Source organism: Oreochromis niloticus, linkage group LG22 (genome assembly GCF_001858045.2).
Source record: "Oreochromis niloticus isolate F11D_XX linkage group LG22, O_niloticus_UMD_NMBU, whole genome shotgun sequence".
In the NCBI taxonomy this organism is placed as follows: domain Eukaryota; kingdom Metazoa; phylum Chordata; class Actinopteri; order Cichliformes; family Cichlidae; genus Oreochromis; species Oreochromis niloticus.
Window position 1 is genome coordinate 16,573,046 of NC_031985.2, and position 23,773 is coordinate 16,596,818.

Sequence of the window (23,773 nt, forward strand, 5' to 3'; positions counted from 1 at the left end):
AGAAATGTAAATACAAAATTAAAACGTTAATGCAAATTACAGTCCCCTTTGAGGGGTTTTTTTCTGTTAAAGCCATTATTTGCTTCCTCTGTGCAGCTTGCGTGGAGAGGTGACATTGTTTTAAAAAGATGTATGTAGCCTACTCACTTTGCAAACCAGAGCCAGAAATCTCAGAAATCTATTTTCTAAGTTGTTGATTTTACAAAACAATCAGCCGCCACCATGTAAGCCTGTGCCAGAGCCCCTGCTGAACAATGTTGGTATTGTTCACTTGGAAAAGAAAACTGGCGTGGGCTGCTGCATTTATCAATTTTCCCTTTCTCTTTTCGCCCACTACTTGTTTGTCATGGCATGGCGAAGGCCCATTTTGGGCCCAGCAGGTTGTCCTGTGCGCATGGCATCACCTAAAATTAGTTCAAGTCAGCGGTGGCCCTTTTGCAGTTTTTCCACTGCGGATGTTTGCGGATCCAAAAAAACAGCCATGTCTCACTTGCTTTTCGTGTTTGTGGCAAGCCTTCTTTCCTGTTTTTTTTTTTCTTAGAGGGAATACATTGGAGGAAAGTAGTGACAAGTCTGACAAACTATTACAGAACTTATAAACTGCACTTAAATCAAGGACGACAGGAAGTCACTCACCGTATATTGTATATATATGAACCAAAGAAAATGCAAATTGAGAAATCGAGTCAGAACCAAACTGTTAAAGTCCACAACATAACAGACGTGACAGCCTTGTCATGTACTTAAGTGTTAATTAGTTTTCAGATGCGCTGCTCCCTCCCCATCTACGTTCATCATGAGTGTATTGAGAATGACAGGGCTCAGTAGTTAAATAGATTCCCTATCGCATGTCATTAGCCCCCTCCTACTGCAGGATGTAGTGGAACAGCTTTTCTCGGGTTGTCTTCCATTGAGATGATTAGCCTGAAACTATATTTCAAAAGTGTTTGTCAGGGTAACTAGCATGCTGCAGCGAATGTGAGTAACAGATGGATTTGCTCATGGAAGAACGGGATGATCATAGTGTGCCTTAAACGAGCTTAGGCCGTGGCATGAATGCTCGGTCCATATTACGGCACTCTTTGAAAAACAGCATTTATGGTTGCCTGAAGGCGCGCGTTATGGTGCCTCATCTGGAGCTAGAGGAAATGAGACTGACGAGTAGCAGCGAGAGTGAATTACAAGCGTTATGGATGAGCAGACATTGATCGGATAACCTCCAGTTGTGTTAAATGCCTTGTTTGATAGCTTTTTCATGCTGGTGGGTCATTAGAAATCACACGAAGAAGCTTGTTAGCACTGAACAAAATGAACTTATCTATCTATCTATCTATCTATCTATCTATCTATCTATCTATCTATCTATCTATCTGCATTAAACTATGCTTTTCATTAGTGAGAGAAACTGGAGTTCGAAGAGAAAAGCCACTCAAGCACAGTGAGAACGTGCATGTTTGCCCTACCTGGACAGTCTTGCTGCCCCATGGTGCCCCAAAAGAGCAACCTTTACCATAGCCTTAGGCAGTGATGGATTTGTAACCACAATGACAGAAATAACAACCAAGTGACTTGATGATAACCTATGAACAAAGTCGTTAAGCAAGATTTGTAAAGTGATAAAGGAAATGTGGTTATTTAAAAAGTACTTAAATTTAAAGCTTCTACTTCCTGCTAGATCTTGCTATGTTTACTATATTAGACAGCGGTGGTGGATGAGGCCTCTGATTAGTTTTCAGCGGAGGATGTGCTTTAGTGTAATGAGAGTATAAATGTAAGTTTTCATTAAGAAAAACATGCTTAAGAGACTGCAGTGTTTGAGTAAAACAGAGAGCATCTTGTGCTAAATCCTGTTAGGTTATTGTCACTAAAACCCTTTTCACATGCTGAGTGCAGCTCTGAGCTTTTCTGTGTGAGAGAACACGAATGTCTGAATTTGTCAGGTCAGGTATTAAATGGATGTTATCCTAGCAGCTCATGAGTGCTGTGTCTACGATTGAGATCATACTCGAAGGAGGTAATTGTGCAGCGTTTACAGTACATATGGCATGATGACAATGTTACATATTTGTTTCCAAATAGAAAATGTAACCTTTTTTCATTATGAATTCAGCTTTCCTATCTCAGATGGTGCTTCTTAAACTTTTGTTCTGGATTATCTCACTTCAAATGCTAAAAAAGAATTCATACTTTGCACCAACAATTTATTTTCAACCATGAACACAAACAAAGATTAAAATTTAATGTCGGTGAAATAAAACTAATCTTTTCCCTGAAAAAAACCCCAAATCATATATATCAGTATATCATATAAACGTCTTTTCACCACCTCTGGCTGTATACCTAATTAGTGGTATAGATGCCCGATGACTCAAGATAATGTTCTAACATACAGGAGGACTGCATTTATACATTTCAGGGACCATGAAAGAACTCTGTTTTAAAGGGGTTTTCAGAGGCAGTTCAGAATGAGTATATTCAGGCTTTAATGGAGTTGGCTGGGAAAGTGCCAAGACTGGCAAATACCACTCCTGCTGTGTTCTTTGCACCCCGGTCGCAGCTCTCAGAGGTATTCCCAGCCTGTTGAGCTTGTGAGGGAAAGAGAGAGGACCAAACGAGAGGAAAAGGAGGAGAGAGAGAACATATGATATGGGAGAGAGAGTGGGCAAGAGAGAGAAAGGGGAGGAATGGAAGTGTTAAACAAAGAGATGCGTGATGAGGTAAGACACACCTTGTATGCTGCTTGCTACAGCCCGAGCCCTTAGGTCTGATTTTTAGCTCCCTCCTCCCTCTCTGCTGTTTCTCTCCTTCCCTGAGAACTGTCATTAAGTCATATGATAGTGTAAAGTGTAAAAGTGACCCACTCAGCAGAGTGCCAACCATATGTGTGTGTGAGTGTGTGTTAAAGGCCTCTTCTTCTGCTTAAAAAAAGGGAAAAAACAGAAAAGAGAGAGAAAAAATGATTTTCTCATCCTTGTATGCATGTGCAAAATTCTTAATATTTCCATCAAGTTACCAACAATGCAGATGTACTGTTAAGCATACAATTAAGCCATTACTATAATCACGTTTTTGTAGCCTAATACTATTAAGTATTGTAAATTAATGAGTAACACAAATTTTACTAACCAAGCAATTATTAGAAGTTCTTTGATTATTTGTATGATTGGTGGATAAACAAAATAATCAAATGTGTTAATTTCCTGTATGCATGCTACAGTCATCTGGCTTCAGTCTGTGTAGTGAAAGGAGAAAAGTATTTTAGATATGAACATTACTTTCATTGTTATTGCATGAAAGGTCAAGAATATGGCACCTGAGTGCAATCTCCACCCAGGCCAGAAAAAACTATCCACTGTTGCTAACACACTTTTGGAAAAGTTGCGTACTAAAAGAAAGTAGTAAGTAAGCCATGCCCCAGGAAGATGTTGAAGCAGTCAGGTAGCAAAAGCAGTGATAAGAAGTGAGGCCTATACCCACTGTCAGGCCATGGTGTGGAAAAACACAGTAACAATGTAACGTGGAAGCTTTGCCTGCCGCCACCTCTACCCTCAAGCCAGATCGAGATACATGAATGGATGTTGTAACATGAAGTGTAACAAATTACCTCAGGGAAGGTATAAGTAAAAATAATGTAGTGCTTTTTCTTTGTTTTTTATTTTGCTTTTTCTTTTCCTACAAATAATAAAGTCAAACTAGCCTCAGAAGTTGCAAGTGTACTAATGATGATCCCTCGCTGGCTCGGTGCTGGCTTAGCACCAACAAATATTGCCACTTGTGATTTTTGGCATGCAAAGCCTCAAGCCGCCAGCAGAAAGTGAAGCTCACCCTTGCTGGTGATAGGTGATAATTTTTCCCACCATGCATCCTATTTATAGCATATTTATAGCACAAGCACATACATACATTGTAGCTGTCAGCTGCACAATTTATGATTATTTCTTAAAAGCTTTGTGATGCGTGTCAATAGGCTGCTACTGATTGACTCGTTACTGACCATCCAGAAGGTAAAGATTTAATCAACACTGTGACTTACTTGGGGAATAAGGGAGAGAGAGATGCAGACATACATATATATGTGTTTGTGTGAGTGTGCGTATGTGAGTGTCCCTTGATTGAACACAGAATCACGTGAATAAAAGGAGTAAAATAGGGATTTATGTTCTCCTCTATAAAGTTCTATGAACTCTGACAAAGCTGCCTGGCTTCCCATTGTGTCACTGTGCTGAACTGTAACAAAGTTGAAATGGCCCAAGCCAAGACTGGAGGCCTCAGCTGTGGCTGAGCTGAGCCAAAGCATGGTGAAGGCCTTTGCTGGGGTGACAAGAGCAGGGTGCAGGGAGCCAGTGCATGTTAGCTAGCTAGAGCGTTTGGTAAAAGTGCAGACAGCTTGGGAGGTGCTAATGAATGCCGGGCATTGCTAACTGTACTGTACCCAGGCTCCGGGCGCAGCCTGGCAGCCTCCTGTCCCTCCTGCCCGTGCAAAATGTGAAAGATCAACCGGTTGGAGGGAGCAGACGGAAGCAAGCACACACACACACACATACGCACACTCTCAAATGCACACATACTTGTTCGACTGCACACACACGCGTGCATGTGTGCACGCATCTCTATGCGTACACATAGACAAACGCACCCACACTCTGACACAAGCACACTCAGGCCTGGCTCACTGTGGTATCACATCATGAGGGCTCCAGCCAGGCCAAGCCATGAGGCCTCAGCTGAGATGATTCAGGACTCCCCGCTGAGTCCTCACTCAATCAGCCAGGTGGAGCTCCACAGCAGAATGGCAGCACAACTCCAACACTCCATGCCGTAGTCGCTAAGTGTGGAAATAAGAACAAGAATAAGAAATACTTTATTTATCCCAAAAGTTGGGAAATTACTGTGTTTTAGCAGCCAAAACATAAAAAAAAGCAAAGCTCATGGAAATAAACAAAATATCATGAAACAAAATAGCTCAAAATACACAAAAGAAGGAGCTTGACTAAATAGAAAACACAAAAAGGGTTAATAAAGCCATATACATAAGTAGAAAAAATAAAGAAATGCCTATGAAAGTAGATGCAGGGGGTAAGTAAACAATTATTTCAAAGGCGACACATTGAGGTGCGTGCTATCCCAAAAGTACTCATATTATCTACACTCATATTACCCCAGAAGCATCCCAATGTGCAAATATTTCAAATTAAAGTCTAACTGTAAACTCGTGTGATAGTGAATAGGTCATACAGCTGATTCTCCTTATTCTCCTGTTGTTAGTGTAACTATCAAAGGAAAACAATCCTCACTAAAAGACAGGCAGCTAGTGTTGCTCTCCTCTCAGCAAGCTGCGTTAGATTCGACTCAGCTTTGAAGGGGATTACTGCAGAAGCTTTGAACTCTTATCACAAATACATCCTGCTAAAAGAGATCAGCAGCTCAAATATGTAAGAACATGGTGATTTTTTTCCATTTTGACAAGCCGACAGGAAGGCTCTGCTCTATTCTACACATTGGCTCTGTGAATAATGGCCAGCTGTATAAGATGAATCATGTTTACCATTTTTTTACTAATGAATATTCATAATGTAATGTTTTGCATATAGCTTTTCTAAATAGAAATGGATGGCCGAGGGCTTCAAAATCACAGTTATGATCTATATCCTACCATCTGTAGTGTTCTTTCATATTATTACAAATTACCAGACAAATTTTTTTTTAAACAAACTTTTTATTCAGTGTGAAAAGAAGCGCACGTATAATTTAGTCCAGAGGCAGCACTGAATATGCATGTGGACCACTTTCCGGTAGGTCATCGGATCTGTTATAGTTTAAATGATGTTATTGAATTATCAAGTTTTAATAACTCTCACTTGACTTTCAGGTACAAATTGTAATGCCTCTGATTTTCTTCCTTGACTTTCTTCACAGTAACAAGCATTCTTGAGTAAGTTGGGTCTCATTAAATGCTCTTTGCGAGTTGTCTGGAGATGTATCTATTCATTAGCTTCAAAAGGGTGTCATGTGTATGAATTATGCTAACAGGATCTAATTAGCAGATGCAAATGAGGTTAGTCAAAATTGTACTGAAAAGACAGAAGAAAAGCTCCATGGGATAGTTGGAGCTCGACAGCTCACCAACCGCCCCCACGCTGGGCACCAAATGTGATGGTTCGCCCCTGCTGCTGAACTATACAGGAGACAGGACTGAACCATAAACACAGACACGGGGAGGACGGCTGTTCAGAGGTGTTGTCATCGAAATCAAAATTTTTCTTTCATTTTAAAATGCTCATTTTACTCATGTTTAGTTCAGGATTCCCTAAATGACTCATTCACGCTAGCTTAAAGCCGTGACTGTTCTGCGGCTAAATGTCCACTTACACTGCTCAGCATAGAGCCAAAAGTTAGCCCCCAACTCGTCATGCCTCCCCTCCTCTTGAATGCACAGAGTAACGCACACATTGCCGCCCCCCCTGTCCCACAAGAAACAAGTTACACAACCAGCTTATGGAACTCCAGAATCCGGCGTGAAGAGGACTCACTAATAGCAGCCGCCTACAAGCTCCTGCCATTCTGACATCAGTGGCCCCAGACTGTGGAGAAGCTGGCAGGACTTGGGGAGCATGCCTTCTGGCCTCGGCAGGGAGGAAGGCCAGCAGGCTGCAGCATCACACACACGTACGCCGCACACACACATGCACTCAAAAACACACTCTTTTTCCTACAGTAGGAGTTGCGATTAAGCTCGTTACGTTCAGGGTTAGAGCCTAGGAACAAGTGACACAGTGTTTTGAAGGAATCAGAGAGCTGCAAAGAGCAGATTGTGGAACATTGTTAACTGGCATGAGTTGCTTGATGCTTGTTTACCTATTGTGTTGAACCCCCCCACTCATGTCAGCTCTGCCAAGACTGGTAAAATGTCACGAGTGCACGATGGCCTTCAGCCTTCTATGCCAGCTGTGAAAGTGTAGCTGCTATTGGTTTAACCTTGTGAGTTTGTGTGTGGATGTGTAAAATATTTTCTTTCACTTATGATGTTGCATTGTTGACACTTCGGTAGTTGTAGGTTTGCCTTTGTAAACCACTGCAGGGCATTTTAAATTAAACAATCAATTTATGATTGAAGTGCAGACTTTAAACTTTAAGAGGTTTAGAAAAAAGGAAACATTAGCATTAGAAGTTGCAAAGTTTTTTGTCTAGAATCCATGAACATCACTTTTCTGTAGCCACCTTGAGCTGCTGCACGTTTGTAGGTCTACACTCAGTTTCATATTTAATATTTGAAAAGCATACTATGATGAGATCTGGTGATTGGTTTGGCCAGTGAAGAATATAAAATTTCTTTATCTTGTGTTTTCATTTTGTTTTAGGAAATTATCCGGGTCTAGCCCAGGTTTTTAATCACATATACACAGTGGTGTAGAGGGGCAAAACTACAAAAATCAGCTCATTGTCCAACAAATAATAGACCTAAATGTACCTCGCCTCATTAACGTTCAGGTTTAGTAGGTGCTGGTATTATTCGGAGTGATTTTAATCAGCTACTGCTGAGCTTTCCCTTTTTTGGCCACACACATCCTACACCAGTTTCCAGTAAAGATGTTTTCAATTGCTCCCATATAAAAGTTTATAAGAACTTTACAGTTCAGTTATTTTTGAGCTTTGTAAACTTGGCTAGATGTGTGATGACCATGACATGTAAGCTCCAAGTTCAAAGATGTGTTTTGTGTGACCGACGAGCACCGGCCGCTAACTGTCACAGTAGTAATGAGTACAATGACGACACTGCTGGTGTGATACTTCCACAAGAATGTTTCCTATCAACATCCTCTCAGAGCTGATGCTTCTACAGCCTTATTCTTTAGATAGCCCCAATATTAAATGAAAGGTCAAAGAAGTTACATGGAGACAAATAACCAAACATGACTTGACTCTGTCTCTTTAAATGAATAAAACTTGCATTATTTAAAGTTAAAGCAGTAGTTTATGCAGGTTGGTAGCTGCTGGTTTCCCATTTGCACCTTTGATGCACCTGATGATCAAATCAAAGAAAGCTCCCGGATTTCATTGTAATCATTAAAACCCTCATTTTCCTGGTATTCTCACATCTTCTCTGTTACTTCTATCAGCAGTCACATTATAAACACTACTAGCCCGGGTCTTTTTCTGTTTGAGATTTAGGTTTTACTTATGCTCACCTGGCACACTGTATTCCTGGCACTCTTGTTTGGAAGAGTTGCATTTTTGTTGCATCTGTTAAATATAGCGGCTAATTTGTAGTTCTTCCCCTTCATGTTTCTGCTATTTACTATGGTCCCAGAGCCAACTCATGAGAAAAAAAAGATACATTGTTATGCTTTACATCCTTCTTGACACTGTTTAAATTACTGCATTCTGCTAGCTCTGAGCATTTTGACAGAAATGAGTGTGAAATCTTGTGAAATGCGCTTCGGTAGTCTTTCTCACGGACTGATGAGACGTCAAATTCAGCCTCAAAGCATGCACCTGAAGCAGGGATCTTTTAGCAAGCCAGACAATGATGTAAATCCACTAGAGTTGCAAGAAATTTAGGTTTAACTCACATAAACAGTGCAACAAATGACAAAAAAGAATGCAAACGATAAATCATTATTTCAATTTGACGTATTTGCGTGCCTTAGTAGAAGAATCACAGGTTTCAGTCAGCTTCTTTAGTTTTAGGTTCCCGGTATTGTGAATTCTGGCTCGCTGTTTTATCTTCATGCTTTAATTCGGAAACTTGAATACAGCTGACACATTTTTCATATTATTAGTAACACGTGTTCTGCTGTGACAAGTCAAAGTGACTGCTGTGAACAAGGCATACTGAGCTGAAGCACTGAGAAATTGTTAAATTATTATATGAAAAGTGGCTTTTCTTACAGTGCTGATGATTCTGCCTACGTAATACAATTCTGTATAAAAAATTATGATTAAGAGTAGATCAGACTGCCTTAAATGCTGGTGTAACAAAGTTATGGCTTTGTTTTGCAGTACCGTGCAACAGTCAACTCATTACATTCTGACACACTACTGGAGCTAGCCAAACACAAAAGGGGAATTAAGCATACTGTGCTGTGCAAAAGTCTTGAACCGCCCCTCATCTCCGGTGTAGCAATTTATTAAAACATGTGCAAATATACATATATAGTATATGAGGCAAAAACAGAGCTTGTAGAATTTTAATGAGCTTGAATATCAATATTTTGTGTGACATTCAAGGACATTTAAAGCTCTTCTTTGGAGGATGGCTGCTTTTTGTTTCATTCTCTATCAAGATGATGCTACTTTAATAATGTTGAGGTCCGGGCTCTGGGGAGGCTGATCTATGACTAAGGCGTGGATATGGACAGTACTTTTATTTTTATTGCACAAAAGGATGAGATGGTAAAAAATGGTGCAAACTGCATTCAGAACAGAAACAGCTGTGCTATGCTGCTAACACAACTTAAGCTCTTTGCAGGCATCTGCACAGACAGCATGTTAACGCTATGCAAGCCAAGATCCCAGAGTGATGTTAAAGCTGAGTGAATCCCAACCCCAGCCCAGCAACCAGACCCTAAACTTCAACAGGTAACAAAAACAGTGCAGCAAAAGCAGAATCACTGTGGGATCACTTTAAAGTCTCTTTGTGTTAGTTTTCATCTTTTCTTTGTGCTGTTGGCTTTGTGTTTATACTTAAATACTAAGAGAAAGATCATATGTATGGGATACATATGATCATAGGATAGGGATATGTGTTTGTGTTTGTGCATGGGACTGTAGCTTATAGGTTTATATTACGTCTTAGTACATTTCACAGAGAAATGTAAAAGCAATGTAAAGAGCAGTATAACAAAGTACTTTCTCCTGGGAGTAATTAAGTAAGGTACTGCACTTTTAAAAAAGTGTTCAGTGTAATACATTACTTTTTTTGAGTAATGACCCCAATAACGATCAGAGCAGAGAGGGGAAGTACCTCCATTCTGCACAAACATTTGACCAACAGCATTCAATTACTTGGCATGGATATAATCTCTTTGATATGTTGTTTAGCGATGGTGGTGATGCTCGAAGCGGAGCCGGTGAGAAACTAATGAGAATCGATAAGAGTATCAATATGGAATTGAACTGAAAAGTGATACTGATAATGAAATCTGAATGGCTAAATTCCTATCAATTTCCATCCCTAACTCTGGATCAAGACCTAATGCTACTTTTTTGTGTTCATAATTCCATCATTTTGACAATATCCCAACAGTAGTGACTGAAATGTAGTCCCAAACCAAGACAGAGCCTCCACCGTGTTACAGATGGCTATAGACACTCACTGTTGTAACTCTCCTGGCCTACTCAGCAGATATTGATGACAATGTGAACCGAACAATTCAAATTTTGATTAATCAGACCCGTTGCAATTGACTTTCAGTCCAGCTCTTGTGTTTTTGGCATACCCTGCCTTAAGAATGACTTCTTGGCAGCCAGCCTTTCACTGACCATTTCTGATGAGACTTTGGTAAACAGTAGACGGATCGACAGAAGAGTTAGGACGCCCACACTTAGTCAGTTTCCTCATTTTTTAAGAACACACTGCACACCGTACTGAGATATGACATGTTTTCAACTATGGAAAATGAAAATGAAAGTGAAAACTATGTTATCTTTGGCGTTTTTCAGAGATTAAACTGTGTTTTTGCGACAGACTGCTAGTAATAAAGTGCCTAAATATATCATTTCAAAGTGGTTCTTTGCTAAATTGTTTTTTATATGTCGACACTGGTCCATTCCTTGAGTTAGGCTGCTTTTTATGCTTGAAAGACTGGAAGACATGTAAGAAATATATATATAAGCAATAAAGAAATGAGGGCTGGGTAATGACTTCTGTTTAGTACTTTAAAGAGAAAGCATGTTTTAAGATTGTGGATGAGAAAAACGGATTTTAGCGAGTTTGCTGAGCTGTTTGCTTGTCTTTGGTAGTCAGTACTGAAAGTTGACCCCAGACCTTGCTCAAAATGATTGTATATACATTCATATACATTTTAATTTCAAAATGCATCTCCACCTCAGTTGGGTTCAATTAAATTTAGTGAAAGCCACTTGAGAAAGTGAAAGAAAAAAATAGCTTTACCATCGTACGAGCCCACCCACTCAAATCCTCCCCCTGCTCTGTGTGAGTCACTACCATCCACCGCTAACCACACAGGTGAAAGAAACCATAGCTCCATCCCACGAACACCTACACTTACTGCTCTCTTCAAAAGACTAACTGAAAAGGTCAAAGTTGTTAGACACTGATTTGTCCTCTGTCACTTGCACCTCTTTTTTGTTAGGTATTTTATTAGGCTGAGATTCTTTTTTAGGGGCTTTGTTGAAGGATTAGTAAAAGGGTTGTGATACACTGTGACTAGATTCCACGATCAGCCCCTTAACATTTCTGACAGCTCAACAGGCAAACAGCAAAACCCCCAAAAGCCTAACAAAAAACACAATTAATTGCAACTGCACAAAACACAAAAACAAGGAAAAAAAGCAGCTCTCTTCTTTGTTCATTTTGACTGCAGCAGATCCCCTGTCTTCACACCTCCCACATTGGTTTAACGTGTTGCATTGTCCCCCACACAGCTATTCTCATATACACACACACACACACACCAGAAACACACGTAGACCCACACACACACACTCTCACACACATATATGTATGAAGACCACATCAGCCTGGGGCTCCCCTTTGTCTGCCTCTACGCTAAAGGTGTGATCGTTGGTTGCACTGCTGAGGAGGTGGGGGGACATTATTTTACTAGGGGTGGAAGGTATTAGTCCAGTGCCCTCCTCTGCCATATCATTTCATTTTGAATCAAACATTAGCCCTGATTGGGGATCCCCTTTGTGCACTCGTCACAGATGTCTAGGACAGTTAGTGGGTTTTGCCAACCAAAAATGTGCTTCCCTGGAGTGTTGCGTGTTTGTGTCTGCTTGATTACATTTGTGATCTCATTATCTGATAATTAAAAAACAAAGACAATGAAGTAGGTAAAAACATTCGGAGAAAAATTATTACTTTGAAATTTGTTGCAGCTCACCTGTTGGGGGAAATCTGATTATTCACTTTCTTGCTGAGATGTTGATGAAACCATTATAAGTGTAGTTAGAAACTGTGTCAAGTTAGCGAAGCTTTGCTCCGGCAGAAAGTAATAAAATCAGCTTTCAGCACTTCTAAAGCTAACTAATTAACATTTAGTAGACCCACTCTCCATTGTATATACAGCTGGGTAGGTTAAAGTTCAGTACTACTTTATCAAATGCTCAAAGACAGTGAAATGAAATGGGATTCATTTCTGTCGATCATTGTCACTGTGTTTTCTGCTGCAGGAACAACCCAGTATCACAGCAAAACGCTGGTCCACCGAGTCCATTTCACGTTTTGGACACGGTGGACCGGCGTCTATTACACCTTTTGCAGTGATATCGGGTTGGCATGAAAGTAGGTGCATGCCTTCTCAGAGTAGGTACTCAGTTGAATCACTAAATATTTGCAAACTAAGTCAGAAACACTGCTTCCTTTTCTTTTTTTTTAAACTGTTGCAAGATCAGTGTTTCTCCATTCACTTTACTGCTAATTCATTGAACACTGATAAAAGAAAGAAGAGCTAAAAGTCTGCATTTACTTGAGGCTCCATTCGCTCAGCAGACACCAGATTTTTCAAACAAAGTCTGGACCATTAACACTGGGTATGGGTCCAGCCTGTCTCGGCTGGTCTGTTCTATCAAGGTCTACAACAGTCAGATGAACCTCGAAACAAGCGCTCCCCGTCAGACAGAATGTTTGGTCCATGTGTCTAGACCTCCACCGTATCTGACCCGCCAGCACAGAAGGACACGCAAACACTCGACAGACGATCATAAGGAACAAATACAGGCAGGCTCCTTCCCACCACCATGTGACTTGGATATTCATGCACACTGCTGTTCGTAATTTCTTATCATTGACACCCACCCCTCCACATCCACTTATACACTTGTCAAATATGACACCTCTACCCACAAGAAAGAGACCAGGTTCTCAATCCTTTTCTAGAATACCTGTATTCACTGTCCCAGCTACGTTTTGGGGGTTTTATCCCCCAGAAACTACAGCACCTTTCTCAAACGTAAAAGACACCTACCCTGGTGTTTAGTTCAAGAACAGGACGGGCTTTTTTTGTTTTGTTTTGGGGTTTTTTGCTTTCGTACTTCATGTCACTCCCCTGTTTTCCAGTAAGAGAAGGAGACCAGACCATGGACCACTTCCATGCTATGTGGGAGTCCCTGCTGTTTCAGTGGCTGCCAGGCAGGCAGCCTTTTCCCTCTCTCTTTGGAGCGTTTGGCTCCATAACCACGGGAGCCCATCTGATGTGGTCCCCCCATCTGACTAGCAGCTCTCTTCCCTAGGCCCAGACGGCTGTAGGGACAGAGCAGACGAACAGGGCCGCAGATTGTTGTAGACCATTTACATGTAAATACAGAGACCGGGCCTGGGTCTGGGTTCAATATTGAGGGTGTCCGCTGCACTGAGGTCCCTCTGTGTGTGCATATATGAGCGTGTGCGCATACGCGCCGGCGAGTGTATATGATTGTGTGTGAGCATGCACGCTTGTGTGTTTTCATGTATGTGCATGGCATGATCCAGTACATCTAAATTATACAGCTGCCAAATTGCTGCAAATGTTTTAATACAAAACCATTCTGTGGTCCGTAATTACATCTAATGGCTGCTGGATGCTTTTCTCCAGAGCAGAGATAGGAGGCTTTTCACTGAATAATTTGGCAATTTATCAGTTAGTTTTTGTAGACAGATCAATAAAAAGAAATCATTATACTGACGTATATTCATAAAAAATATGCTTTAAAGATGGATAGAATAATGTTTTTTTAATTTGTTTTTGTTTTTTTATTGACACAAAGGGGGATCTGAGGGGCTTCGAGCACTGTGAATGTAGCCCCTAACCCCAAGAGAAGATAGAAGATGCCAAGGCAACATGCCTGTTTCACTGGGGGGTCAACCTTAAACCATTATTCATGTCTCCATAACCTCCCCCCCACTAGCATATGCCTCCGGTTGGTAGACAGTAAGTCAGTTAGGGCTTTCCTCTGTGTCGCTCTAGAAGCTTTCATACCGGGAGAGAGAAGTGTTAAAACTCTTCTCACTTCTGACTCACTGATTTAACCACATTGAGGCAGGAACAGCAGCAGAATACTCCTGTGGTGTAAATCTGTTTGTGTTCCCTGTCCAAAAAAAAAAAATCAAGATGAGAAAAAAATACAGAGTCCTCCTGAAATGCAGTTTCTGAGTCAGGGTTAGCAATGTGATAAAAGCCCAGCTTGTTTGGCAGTAATAGTGCTATGGGAAGGGACAGAGAACCAAGGGGTGAGCAGGGTGGAGTGGCTCCGTCTTGGTGGCCGTTCGCTGGTTGGTTGATGAAGCTCAAGTGTGGGACAGTCTTCCCCTCCCCACCCCAGCGCACCCCAGCCTCGACCGGGAGAGCATGTCTGTCAGAGAGGGCGTGTTGTCTTGGAAGCTTAACGCGGAGTCGATACAACTCCACCACCCTCCCTTACACCTCACGTTCCAGGGAACGCATATATCCAGTCTACGCTGTCAAACTTTTAGCACCTGCTATTTGCTTTGGGTCCCTTATGTCGATTCCTCTAGTGTTTCAGGAGGATGGGCTCCGAGAAGTGGGTCAACAAAGGTTGATGCTAAAATGGGGCTGAGGGTGAGACTAGGGCCAGTGGACTGCCATCCACTTTTGGTGTTGTTGGCTGCATGTTCTGCCCGTGATGACGCAGTGAGCGAAAGTGAAAAGGGTGAATGTGTCAAATTCACTTCAGTGATTCATAGTAAACTGAGTGTTGGTGGTAATTACTTTAGTGGCATTAGAAAAACTCCAGACATGAAAGAAATATAAACATATGTCTTTAAAAAAAAAACAACTTTCAGTCTTTTTGCCAGCTTTAGAAGTGCTACAAATAAGATAGAGATGATTTATTTGAAAATACACACCGAAACCTTAAATTCACCCTGCCTCCATAATTGTACCTGCTGCATTCCCCACAGGCCCTGGGCGACACTTCCTATAATGCAGTAATCCAAAAATCATGTTATCATACCTTGGGGGATCATATGTAGCAGAGCAGCTTCAATCCTATTTCCCTGAATGTAACCAGTATACATTATTTCTCTAAGATTTGTCTTAACACAGTGGATTATCATTGCCCCCTGAAAACCTGCACAACACTAAAGTATCGGGCTCACATCTCCCTAGATACATTTGTGCAGTAATCCACCGCTCCTTCAGCAGGACGGTCACACACAAAACAGGCACACGCATATATGCATGCATGCACGCATGCAGCAGCGCGCTCACATCGAGACTGATCTGTCGAGATGACGCAAAGTGGCATCCGATGGTTATATGCAGTCTATTTTAATGCATTTTGAGGAATTCAAACATGCTGTATACAAAGACGGGAGTCCCATGGGTCATCACTCTGACTGGTTACAGCTGGAGAAAATTTCCATTTCACAATCATTTGTTCTGCTGGAATGGCATCAAACATGAATGTATTTTACATATTCACTCCGAGGTTCTTTTGTGTGCATACAAAAATGCAAAGCTCTTTTTTCATACAAATGTTTCTCAAACTGAAGGGCTGTTTAAATGTTGAAGAAAAATGGCCAAGGCAGCAAAATAAGGAAGAGACAAAGTAATTGATGAGCGCAATATGCAGCCAAATGGAAATTCATGAAGCTGTCACCTTTGCATCTTTGAAGACAGCAGCGTGTCTGTAACATAAGCTGTCCCTGCGTAAAGACTACTGCTTTGATTAAATGTTCGCAATCCCTGGACGCTGGAAAATATACTGGAGGACATCTTTGATAAACTTGTGAAATAAATTCTTTCCAATAAAAATGTTCTTGAGGATGATGATTTGCGGAGGAGCGCAGCACTGGCATGGTGCACATTGCAGTCGGTTCTTTTCCCAGCACCCCTCCCTCCAGGGGTCTCGGTAGCGAGGATCTCTAATGAGACTTGCGTTATTAATCCTTGCAATGGGGTACATGAATTCACTCCCGAGCAAAGGCTTCAGCAGCCACCTTAGCCCATAAAACCTGGAATGTATTCCTTTCATGTGCTGTGTTGATGATCTACTCTGACAACAATATGGTAGGACTTCCCTTCCCCTGTCGCGCGGGCCCTGGCCTGAGGCCAAAGAGGGTCATCTCAGACACACTTGGACTTTTATAGGTGGTCAAGAAACATGCTGACAGGTCACAAGCGGGAGCTCCTTTATGAGTAAGATCTACACATCCACCTCATTTGGCATTAGTTTATTTATAGGCGGCCTATAAATCAAGTTTATTTTGTTTTCTAGTTTTCAAATGGCAACCACGTCTTTGGGGTCACGTAGGAAAAACCGACATGCTTTAGAAAAACGGCCATTAAAACAATAAGATCGTGGCTGTTTTACCAGGATTTTCTCTCAACGGGCTTGTAATCATCTCTGAAATAAAGCTGTAAAGTGCAATGACTGGCTGTGAAGAAATTAATACAAAGGAGATTTCACGTATTTTAATGACAGACTATAAAGGATCGAGAGTCTGGGCTTGTGCAGGTGCCATGAAAACAAAATTTCATACTAAATCAGTTTTAACTTTAACAGTAATCAGTAATTTGCTGACTATACTAGGCCCTGTAACTGAGAAATGCTATGGCAAGGCTTTAGCAATGAGGTGTTGACAGCTCAGCTATAAAATGCTGGACAATGTTTCAAATACAAATGCAGCTTCCTCTGAACCAGAACTCTCTAACTATTGCATTAACCTCCAGCAGCAGTGCAACAAGGCAGCAGGAAACACAGAGACCAAGGACATAGACTTAAAAGTGTTTCATTCTGGATAAATGATCCTCACGCCGCATCCAACTGGCTTCAGTTCAGCTCTGTGGAAAAAACACATAACTGAACATTCACGACTGGTTTCTGTTCATGTGAAATTAACGACTTACAGTAACCATGTCTCTCAAAACCCCAAAATATTCACTGCCATCTTTTTTTTTTTTTTTTTTTTTAAACAGGTTTCCCAGAAGTATTTTATTTGTTGCAGAGAGAATAAAAAGGAAGGTGAAAATCAGGAGTTACTTATGCTGATAAGTGAGATACTCTGTTGGGAAACAGGTCAGAATAAATAATAAAAACGCTTTCAGCATCATTCATCAGTTGAGAAATGTTTGATCTCAGTTGTCAATTTTTTTTTTCTTGCTGTTTCTGTCTCAGTCCAGGAAAGGCTCTCAATCTTGATTGACAGATTGTGCGCTGTATGCATGTAGCTCTGGTCCCCTGATGGACCAGTAGCCAGCTTTACTGTCCCATTTATGACACGAGCCAATCTGCCTCCAGCCGAGATTCTCCCTCAGCTTTTCACAGATTTGTATCCCCATTTTCCCCAAATTCATCTCACCCCATACTCCCCCTCCAGCTTTCTTTAAGACTCACACATGCACAAACTGCCGGCACACGAGCACAAACACACGCACACACTCACACACACAGAGAGAGACAGATGCAAACACCGAGCTGATGTAAAGTGAGAAACAAGTGGAAAATCTGAGAGTCAGCGGCCTGCATACCAATCTGCGTTGTTTTACTTCAATATGAGGAGTCGTGTAGCCGTTGCCCAGTGTTTTGATCGGTCACTAGAGAGCGCTGTCCCCGTGACACTGCTCAGATCCCCCTTTATCATTAGGCCTGGATACAGTACGGCGTTTGTTGTGCGACACGTTTCTTTGATTATTTCTGGTTTCGGGAGATTTTCGTGTCTCGCACTCATATGTTTCAGTATGTGTGTGTGTGTGAGAGAGAGAGAGAGAGAAAGAGAGAGAGGGAGAGACTTTCACAATTTTCAGTCACTTTATATTCGAAAAAAAGTTTCGTTTTTCACTTGTTTATTTTTATTTGTCACCAAACAAGTGCGGTTCTATTGTTTTCATTTTGTTGGTTTCGCCTGTATTTTGCAAGCATGCATGCAGATTTTCTTCCTTCTTTTTTTGCAGTGTTATGTGTTAGTCCTCCATTTGGGCATTCCCTGCTGGAACTGGAGGTTATTGGAGTTAGGAGAGATTTATCACCATTTTAAACACTGCTTCATCTGTTCTGAACTCTACCAACAGATGCAAGAAGTAAGAAAAAAAGGGACGTTTTTTGTTTTTGGGTTGCTTTAATAAATGCTGTACACTGTCACTATGAATGTGTATTTAAATATTCAAAATCAACAGAACCTGATTTGAGCAATTTCATTTTTTGTTTTTTTAATGTGCAGATCAAATTAAGCAACCGACTTATTTTTCCTTCCTGTTTTCTCATTTGCTATTTAGCAGACTGCTTTAATGCATGAAATAAAATGGGCCTCATTGTTGTTTGATGCATGCAATTATGCAACTACTGAACTATAATTTTAAACCTGCTGTAGTGCATGAAAAAAACAAGCACAAAAATAGCAAAGGTTTTAAATGATGCTTTTTAAAAATGTGTTTGCATTTATATATTTTAAATTTGTGAAGGTGTCTAAAGCTACAGCACCATAATTTTATTTTTTGCATAATCTAATAAAAAGGAGGTGCTTATTTGCAGTAACTGCTCACTGATAATACTCGAAACATTTTTAAAAAACCGTTTTTTCTGTCTTGTTTTTCAGTTGGTTTTGACAGTTTTTTTTAACCAACTGAAGAGGCACCGGTTGAAGGGGCGCAGGAGTCCAATTATAGTTTATATGGTGCACATGCGATTTCTTTTTTCTTTTTTCTCAGTAGGGTAGTTTTCACGGGCTGTTGATTTGTATTTACAGATAAGTACAAATGACCGTAACGTGACTCTTTATATCTGAATACCTATTTTGTCTCTGTGCTGATCGGTGATGGCTGATCAGAAGCGATTTTCCGCGAGTGACTGGAGATGCAAAACTTGTGAAATGCGACCAAACGCTGTCAGTTTCGTCTTCAGCGTTGTTTGTACAGCAAACAATATGTTTTTGTGCACTGATTTTTATTATTGTTTTTATAGTGAAACGGCACGAAATTGCGTGAAGACATTGTTCCGTATGAGTCACATCTACTGCCGCGAAGGGATAAAAGACAAATAAATAAATAAAATAAACTTTCTCTTCTTTCTCTCGTATTCTTCCTACCGCACACTTTCTAATTGAATTAGAGTAGTGCGGCTATTGGCTATGGAGAGGGCTAGTGCCCCCTCATGCTTTCTCAAGAGCTCCTCCCCTAACAGAGAGGTTCAGCTCTCTTATAAGTCGTCTTATAAGAGGCGCTGAACATCCCCTACCCAGGCAATAATCTCATCTGAAAATCTGTAGGTGCGGAGAGGGTTCAACCTCCCGTCATTCGTAAGGGAGGGAGGCTGCAGAGACAGAGACAACCAGGGCGACTGTGGCACCTCCTTGGCTGAGATTCACCCTGGACTCTTGAAATTCTTTATTTATTGCAAGATTTGAAAACAATGCAGTTAGAGAACATCCTTCCCAGCGCTAATATCAACTTACCCAAGACCTTTTACAATCTGTCCTCGTCGGACAGCGCTAACAACAGCCCCAGGCCATCGTCGCAGCTTGAATATCAAGACGTAGACCGGACGGAATCAGAGTCCAGCAACGCTCCTAAGAAGTATCTGAGCGGGGTGGGAAACGGGATGCTTGGCGAGGGAGAGGGGGACACTTTCACTAAAGCCGGGCCCGATGGGAGGAAAGGCTCCCCGGTGCTGGGTGAGGACGATTTGACGAACGGTCGCCGGTACAACATAGATGAACTTGGCTCTGACAGATACTTCATCTCGTCGTCCCAGGCGAGTTCAGACATGGCAAGCCCCTGTTCACTCTTTCCTTACGCAGGACAGACCGGGTCAGTGTACACCGGGTCAAGCAGCTCCAGGTACCCGGCTTCACTACATTACGGATCCGTCCTGCCGCCGACAGGCTTCTCCTCTTCCTCCGTGTGTACGGGTCGGAGCCAGTTTAGCAGCGGAGGGTATCAGTTCAGTCAGGGTCCGGGCTGTTTGTATCCCTCCTATCCCGGGACAGGGACGGGTATTGGCTCCATGTCTCTGCCGGGGTCTGCCGCCGGAGCCAGAGCGCAGGTCTATCTGTGCAACCGACCTCTGTGGTTGAAATTCCACCGGCACCAGACCGAGATGATCATCACCAAGCAGGGCAGGTAAGCACGTTTGGTTAAAAAGGACGGATTTAACAATACAGCAAATTAAACATTAAAGTCGTGTTTACTTGCATCTGCTCCATAAAGTATTTTATTATATTTTATTTTATTTTATTTACAAGAATGGCTGTTCATCTTTTGTAACATTTTATGCAGGCGCAAAATTGTAATTATTCTGCCACCCCCGACCTAACACGTCGGGGGTGGCAGGGTTTCAGTTTTAGTTTGGGGGGAGTTTTAATGCCCAATTACGCATCAGGACAATCATGGCACTAACAAAAAACGTGTACATTTAAATCTGCAAAAAAACCAAAAACGAGCACGATTAAATAATTCTGGCAAATTCAACCCGTGAAGACGTTCATCGATAAAGTTTTGCTTTGCAATTTTGCGTCTTTTGCACTAAAAGCTAACGAATTTTTCCTGTTGTTGTATTTTTTTTTTTTGCCCCCAGACGGATGTTTCCATTCCTCAGTTTCAACATCACTGGACTCAACCTCACAGCGCATTACAATGTCTTTGTGGAAATTGTTTTGGCTGACCCGAATCACTGGCGCTTTCAGGGCGGAAAGTGGGTCACTTGTGGAAAAGCAGACAATAATATGCAAGGTGAGTAATGCAAAGTTTTACGAGTATTTAAATTGTATTTTGTTTTAGTGAATATTTTCTTTAAAGAATTAAAAAAGAAATGACAAAGCTTTTTAGAAACGATGCAACAGATGCTATTTAGCCACAAGGCTTTTTTAAACAAACAAACAAACAAACCCTTATATTAAAATAAATACGTTTTTACTGACAAGAAAAAAGATCGATCGTTTATGTGAAGCGTATTTTTTAAATGGAGTTTCCAGTGTTTTAACGCAGCAACATATCACCTTCGGTGCAGTTTAATTTAAATGGCCACGTCCATGCCGTGAGCCTGTAAGGTGTGAAATTACTCGATAAATGTGGCTTTTAAATAAGTGCTATATTTAACAGTTAAAACTTTTAAATACATGAAAAAACAGCACCTTCATTTTAAAATGTAAAAGTTGAATAGAGATGTGAGAAAATATGAGGGAAGCATTCATTTTTCAAGTGTCAATTTTGGTTCAAATAAATAGGGAAGGATTCATAAAATCATCCTCATCATCAGAACTACTGTCAGTTATTGAAAGTTATTTAATATTTTAAAATTACAGTTACAGGTATGTTTTCATTTTAGTCATATTTTATGGATTTATTTGATTTTACTGTAACACAGGCCTAGTATGATTAGAAGAATTATTGCTTCTGAAAAAAGAAACAAATACAAAATAGCTGCATGTGCTTTTTAATATTTTATGCAGTTTGCACAGACCTATGTTTATATTCTTTCAGTTAGTCATGTTACTAAAAGTCTATTGATTTTTTAATTTTTTTAATTTTAGGTAACAAGGTGTATGTTCATCCTGAATCCCCAAATACCGGTGCTCACTGGATGAGGCAAGAAATCTCTTTTAGCAAGTTGAAGCTGACCAACAATAAAGGAGCCAACAACAACAACACACAGGTTAGATATAGTTTTTAGATATGGCTGAATTTCTCTTTTTCTTCTTCTTTTTTTTGTGAAATAGAGTGTTTCAAATACTTTTGCTTTGTTTATTTATTTATTTTTATCATCAGCTGCAAATGCTTGGCTACATTTCCAGAATATTTCCAGTCTTTGACTAATATTTGTGAACGAGTTCCCCTTTCCACTGAATCATAAAGACTTGCAGCTGCAGTCATACGTATCAGCATGCATAGCGTTGCACTTATCAACCACTTCTCATTTTCAGATGATAGTCTTGCAGTCACTTCATAAATATCAGCCGCGGTTGCACATTGTGGAGGTGACAGAAGATGGAGTGGAGGACATGAGCAATGAGGCCAGAACTCAGACCTTCACCTTCCCAGAAAACCAGTTTATAGCTGTCACAGCTTATCAGAACACAGATGTAAGCACACGATTAGTCTTTTTATTTTTTCCCCTTTCTGATACAACAAATTAAAATGATTTGATCCTAAATTTTGTTTTAAAAACCGCCATCTTTAATATTGTTTTTCAGTCTTGTAATGTAATCGTTTACCCAAAGATGCATATTATTAATACAAGCTTTTGTCTTTCTTTCAGATTACACAGCTAAAGATAGATCACAACCCATTTGCAAAAGGCTTCCGGGACAACTATGACTCGTACGTGTTTTGCATTCAAAGCAATGTGGTTTTTGGTTTTCTTTGTGTGGTGCCCATATTTGTTGTTTGTTCAAAACCAGTAGTAGCCTATTGCAGTTCATTTTTGTATTTGTTTTCTTTATTTGCTAAACAGGATGTACACAGCTCCAGAGAGTGACAGGCTGACTCCATCTCCTACAGACTCGCCGCGCTCTACCCAGATTGTGCCCGGAGCCCGCTATGCCATGCAGCCTTTCTTTCAGGACCAGTTTGTCAACAACCTGCCTCAGAACCGATTCTACCCTGGCGAACGCGCCGTTCCCCAAACCAACAGCCTTCTCTCCCCGCAGAGTGAGGATGCCAGTGCAGCTGCCTCTGCCCAGCGCTGGTTTGTCCCCCCAGTTCAGCAGCCGGGCTCCAACAAGTTGGATCTGTCATACGAGAATGACTATTCCACAAGTAGCCTGCTGTCGTACGGCATTAAGCCCCTGTCCCTGCAGACATCCCATGCTCTCAGCTACTACCCAGACTCGGCCTTCGCTTCCATGGCTGCAGGCTGGGGAACCAGAAGCTCTTACCAGCGCAAAATGACCACAGGCCTTCCCTGGTCCCCTCGTCCAAGCCCCCCAGCCTTCCCGGAGGACCAGCTGGGGGCAACTAAGGAAAAGCTGCCTGAGGAGAACGCGCCACCCACCTCAACCTGGATTGAAACGTCCCACTCACTGAAATCAGTGGACTCTGCTGATTCTGGTGTGTACTCCATGGTGTGCAAGAGGCGCAGGATGTCCCCAGGGGGCTCAAGCACAGAGAACTCCCCAACCATCAAGTGTGAGGACTTGACCACGGAGGAGTACAACAAGGACAACCCAAAAGGCATGGGTTATTATGCATTCTACACAAGCCCCTAAGACTCTATTTATTTAAACTAAATATAAATCTTTCGTTTTTATTGAGTGATCTCCATTCCTTGTTAATGTCTTTTTTCTCTTTTCTCTAAAGGTGCCAAAGCTTAGTGTTCCCCCCAAGCAAGCTGCACAAGGTTTTTTTCCCAGGCCAGCCCCTCCCACATACCTGAGCAGAAACATGCATAGTGATTGTTGTTTTTAAAATTAAAAGCATGTACCAATTAATTCCTTTATTTTTGCAACTTTTTTTGACAGATGTGATTTTTTTCCCCCTCCCGTCCCCCATGCATATTTAAGTCATTTTTGTTGTACAGTATTTGTGCACTTTAGAATGTGATGTATCTTGTACAAATTGTCTTCATGGAGGTGTTATTAAATGGATAATAAAACAGCTTTTCATGAAGCGCTGTTCAAATGTCTGAGTATGTTTTATTTATACGAAGAGCGATCAGT

At 41.2% G+C, this 23,773-nt stretch overlaps 1 protein-coding gene across 2 annotated transcripts; it reads left to right on the plus strand.

Moving 5' to 3' along the window:
• The first annotated feature begins 19,342 nt into the window (after positions 1-19,342).
• On the plus strand, positions 19,343-23,735 carry eomesa (eomesodermin homolog a). 2 transcript variants are annotated; one of them, XM_005457177.4, is made up of 7 exons: positions 19,343-20,240; positions 20,695-20,849; positions 21,650-21,771; positions 22,040-22,198; positions 22,375-22,436; positions 22,570-23,288; positions 23,415-23,735. In XM_005457177.4, exons 1-7 carry the CDS (start codon positions 19,531-19,533, stop codon positions 23,426-23,428), a joined length of 1,941 nt encoding a protein of 646 aa, XP_005457234.1. In that variant the 5' UTR covers positions 19,343-19,530; the 3' UTR covers positions 23,429-23,735. The 2 variants fall into 2 exon arrangements, with proteins under 2 accessions (XP_005457234.1, XP_003452480.1); XM_003452432.5 differs by having other exon boundaries at positions 22,570-23,735.
• Positions 23,736-23,773: the final 38 nt, after the last annotated feature.

Excerpts from the sequence above, each read along its gene's own strand:
- eomesa (XM_003452432.5), top strand. The coding sequence starts at position 19,531 with ATGCAGTTAGAGAACATCCTTCCCAGCGCTAATATCAACTTACCCAAG. Across the intron at positions 21,772-22,039 it reads CCAACAACAACAACACACAG|ATGATAGTCTTGCAGTCACT; the intron begins GTTAGATATAGT and ends TCTCATTTTCAG. Across the intron at positions 22,437-22,569 it reads TTCCGGGACAACTATGACTC|GATGTACACAGCTCCAGAGA; the intron begins GTACGTGTTTTG and ends TTTGCTAAACAG.